Below are 4,068 nucleotides of genomic sequence, written 5' to 3' on the forward strand. Positions count from 1 at the left end.
CACCCACCCCCCCCGACACACACATACACAAACTCTCTCTCTCACATGCACATATTCATGTTCATGCACACACATCGATCTTAACCTTACACAAACACTCGTGCAAACACGTTCTGTTCTTCAGACACACAGATGAAGAAATAAAAGCAATACATATTATTGTTATATTTCAATCATTGTGATCAGTCTGGGAATTCTGACCCAGAGTCCAGCTGTGGTGTTTCAGAGCTCACAAACAGCTGCTTCCCTCTGGTTCCAAAAGCAAAGACCGCCCCCTCCTGGCCAAACAACAACACTGCCACCTGCAAGTGGCTTTCTCAAGATCAAGCTCTTCTGCTGGTTTGCTTAACCCTGTACTCTATGTAAAATGGTAATAGTAAAAGGTATTCTAACAAACATGATCTATATGTGTATACTGTACCATATGTTAACACAGTTGCTCACACACAAACACACACATGCACCTGCCCACACACAGACAAACACACACACATAAAAAGCACAGTGCTGACATCATACAGAAACACACACACAGAAAAAACACAGTGGTGATGTCATACAGAAACACACACACACACTCTCTCACACACACACACACACACAGAAAAACGTCAGTGCTGAAGTCATACAGAAACCCACACACAGGCTTGCTGTATATATTACACATTTTATTTGTCAAAAAGCACCGGACATAAAGATCCACTAGTTGATCATTCATATGAAGAAAAAAAACTGCCATATATCGTCTCCATGGACACACACTGCTCATTACAATAGCCAAACGGAACTCTGTGAAGGACACATCATCTTGCCAGGAAACAGGATTATCTCGATCTGCTCTGGTCAGACCAAGAGCCGACTACGGATGGGCACAGAGGACAGAAAGCACAGGAAGGGAAACAGGGAGTCCGAGTGCACTCGACCACCTGTACCCATCAAACGAACAGGAGCTGAAGCTGAGCTGTGCTCACTAACACATCATACTGCAGGCACCGCACCTACACACAGTATTACAACAGGAAAAAATATATATAATATAACTTAATGACTCCATACATGTGAGCACTCAGTATGATTATATATGTGTGTATATATGTTAGCTTTAAGCTTTAGCAGAGCCTGTGTCCTCAGGGTCTAAGGTGGACAGGCTCATGTATCCCAGCAACCCTCTGAGATTTCCACTCATGATGGACACCATCGCCCTTCCACCCCTCTCCCTCTCTATCTCTCCCTCTCTCACTCTCTTTCCCTCTTCTTCTCTGTCTCTCTACTGCTCTCATCTTCCCTCTGTCTCATCCTCCCTTTCTATCTCTTTCATTCTCGCTCTATCCCTCCCTCTCTTTCTCCCTATGCATGTCTCTATATTCTCCCTCTCTCTGCCTCTCTCCCTCTCCTTTGCTATCTCTTCCATTCTTGCTATCTTTATCTCTCTCCCCCTCTCTCTCCCCCCTCTTTCTGTCTTCCTCTCTCTCTCCCCCGTCTCTCTCCCTCTCTCTCCTCTCTCTCTCCCCCCCTCCCTCTCTCTCTCTCCCCCCTCTCTCCGCCTCTCTCTCTCTCTCCCCCTCTCTCCGCCTCTCTCTCTGTCTCTCCCGCTCTCTCTCTCTCCCCCCCTCCCTCTCTCTCTCTCCCCCCCTCCCTCTCTCTCTCCTCCCCATCTCTCGCTCTCTCTCCTCTCCGCTCTTCCTCCCCGTGTCTCTCTCTCTCCCTCAGCACTCCAGGCCGATGCTGATGAGGAGCTGCTCCAGCATGTCCAGGCGCTGCTGTGCCTCCTCGATGGCGCTGTAGGTCTGCACGTTGCTGGTGATGTGGAAGCGGATGTCGTCCACCAGCGGGATGGAGTCCGTCTCCTGCCTGTCCTCCACCGCCTGCGCGTCCTCCTGGACCACCTGCGCAAACTCCGGCTGCTCCACCAGCTGCGCGGGGGGGGGGGGGTCAGTACACAGCTAACACAGGTACACACAGCTAACACAGCACTGCACAGCTAACACGCAGCTAACACACAGCTAAAACAGGTAACACACAGGTACACACAACTCTCTCCCTGACACACAGGTCTCTGCGTGTATCTGTGCAACTTGGCTGGCCTATTAGACATCTTGACCTGGATGGGAAATCCTGGTCTAAAGCTCAGCATGACTCAAAGCTACAGTCATCTCCCGGCTGGCCTACTGCCCCTCCCTCCTCACTGGCCTCCCTGCCTCTGCCATCAGACCCCTGCAGCTCCTCCAGAACGCTGCTGCTCGTCTGATCTACTGATCTACAGCCCCCCCAGACTCAGCCATGTCACTCCCCTTACCCTCCACACCCACTGGATACCTGTATCAGCTCCCATAAGACCCTAAACCGTGGTGCTCATCTATCAGGCAGCTAAAAGGACAGCTGATATATCTACTACAGATCATCAGACACTACACGCCTGCCAGACCCCTCCATTCTGCTTCCTCTGTATTATTATTATTATTATTATTATTATTATAAGTAATAGTAGTAGCAGTAGAAGTTGTAGTATTGTTCATTACTGCAGCATTACTGTTATTATCATTATGATTATGATTATGATTATTATTATTATTATTATTATTATTATTATTAAGATTATTATAATTAAGATTATTATTCTTATTAAGATTAATATGATTATTATTATGATTATTATTATTATTATTATTATTATTATTATGATTATGATTATTATAGTTATAGGTGGCGGCGGCGCACCCTGTCGATGATGCGGGCCATCAGCTCGGTGCACTGGTCCTCCAGGCGGGACAGGCGGTACAGCCGCGCGGTCCTCCACAGCAGCAGCACGTTCTCCTCGCACAGCGTCAGCGCCAGGGCCTTCCCACACAGGCGCTTCAGCCCAGGGAGCAGGTACATGTCCGCCACGTACAGGACGTCCTGCACGTTCTCCTCCGACAGCTGGGGGGGGGGGGGGGGTGAGAGGCTGAGCTGGGTGTGTGTGTGTGTGAGCGTGTGTGTGTGTGTGTGTGTGTGTGTATGTACGTGCATGTGTGTGTGTGTATGTGCCTGTGTGTGTGTGTGCGTGCCTGTGAGTGCGAGTGAGTGTGTGTGTGTATGTGTGTGTGAGTGCATGTGTGTGAGCGTGTATGTGTGTGTGAGTGCATGTGTGTGTGTGTATGAGCCTGTGTGTGTGTGTGCGTGCGTGTGAGTGCGAGTGAGTGTGTGTGTGTGTGTGAGCGTGTGCGTGCGTGTGTGTGTGTGAGAGTGTGTGTGCGTGTATGTGTGTGTGAGTGCATGTGTGTGTGAGGTGTGTGTGGTGAGTGTGTGGTGATGAGTGTGTGTGTGTGTGTGGAGTGAGTGTGTGTGTGTGTGTGCGTGTGCTGTGCGTGTGTGTGTGTGAGGTGTGTGTGGTGTGTGTGTGTGAGTGCTGTGGTGTGAGGTGTGTGTGTGTGTGCAGTGTGTGTGTGATGTGCGTGTGGTGTGTGTGTGCTTGATGATGTGTGTGTGTGTGTGTAGTGTGTGTGGTGTGTTGTGAGGTGTGTGTGTGTGTGTGGTGTGTGTGTGAGGTGTGTAGTGTGTGTGGTGAGGTGTGTGATGTGTGTGTTGTGTGTCGTGAGTGATGTGTGTGTGGTGTGTGTGTGTGTGTGAGTGTGTGCTGTGGTGTGAGTGTGGGCGATGTGTGTGGTGTGTGTGTTGGGGTGTTGAGGTGTGTGAGGTGTGTGGTGTTGTGTGTGAGTGTATGTGTGCATGTGTGTGTGTATGTGCCTGTGTGTGTGTGTGCGTGCGTGTGAGTGCGAGTGAGTGTGTGTGTGTGTGTGTGAGAGTGTGTGTATGTGTGTGTACCTCACCTCGGTGTCGTCGCTGTAGATGTAGTAGAGCACACGGATGAAGATGTCGTAGGGCAGGTTGTGCAGTGTCAGGACGGGGGTGCAGGGCTGGGACTGCAGGGTCTCCCCCTCGCTGAAATGGTCCTCCAGCAGCGCCCGGAAATAGTCACTGCGCCCGCAGAAGAAGACCTGAGCACCGTACACACTGCGATTAGATCACTAACCGCCATACACACTGCGATTACATCACTAACCTCTTTACACACTGCGATTACATCAC

At 50.0% G+C, this 4,068-nt stretch overlaps 1 protein-coding gene across 3 annotated transcripts in view; it reads right to left on the reverse strand.

Annotated features, from left to right (window-relative positions):
* Nucleotides 1-1,652: 1,652 nt before the first annotated feature.
* The window catches only part of abtb1 (ankyrin repeat and BTB (POZ) domain containing 1), an 8,663-nt gene continuing 6,247 nt past the window's right edge, over nt 1,653-4,068 (reverse strand). For all 3 annotated transcript variants that reach the window (XM_064300373.1, XM_064300371.1, XM_064300372.1), the window contains 3 exons: nt 3,810-3,977; nt 2,719-2,919; nt 1,653-1,913 (listed from right to left, as the gene is read on the reverse strand). In XM_064300373.1, the coding sequence (XP_064156443.1) occupies nt 1,707-1,913; nt 2,719-2,919; nt 3,810-3,977 (576 nt within the window). In that variant the 3' untranslated portion in view covers nt 1,653-1,706. The remainder of the gene's footprint in view (nt 1,914-2,718; nt 2,920-3,809; nt 3,978-4,068) is intronic.

The sequence above is a fragment of the Anguilla rostrata genome, chromosome 11 (genome assembly GCF_018555375.3).
Source record: "Anguilla rostrata isolate EN2019 chromosome 11, ASM1855537v3, whole genome shotgun sequence".
Lineage (NCBI taxonomy): Eukaryota > Metazoa > Chordata > Actinopteri > Anguilliformes > Anguillidae > Anguilla > Anguilla rostrata.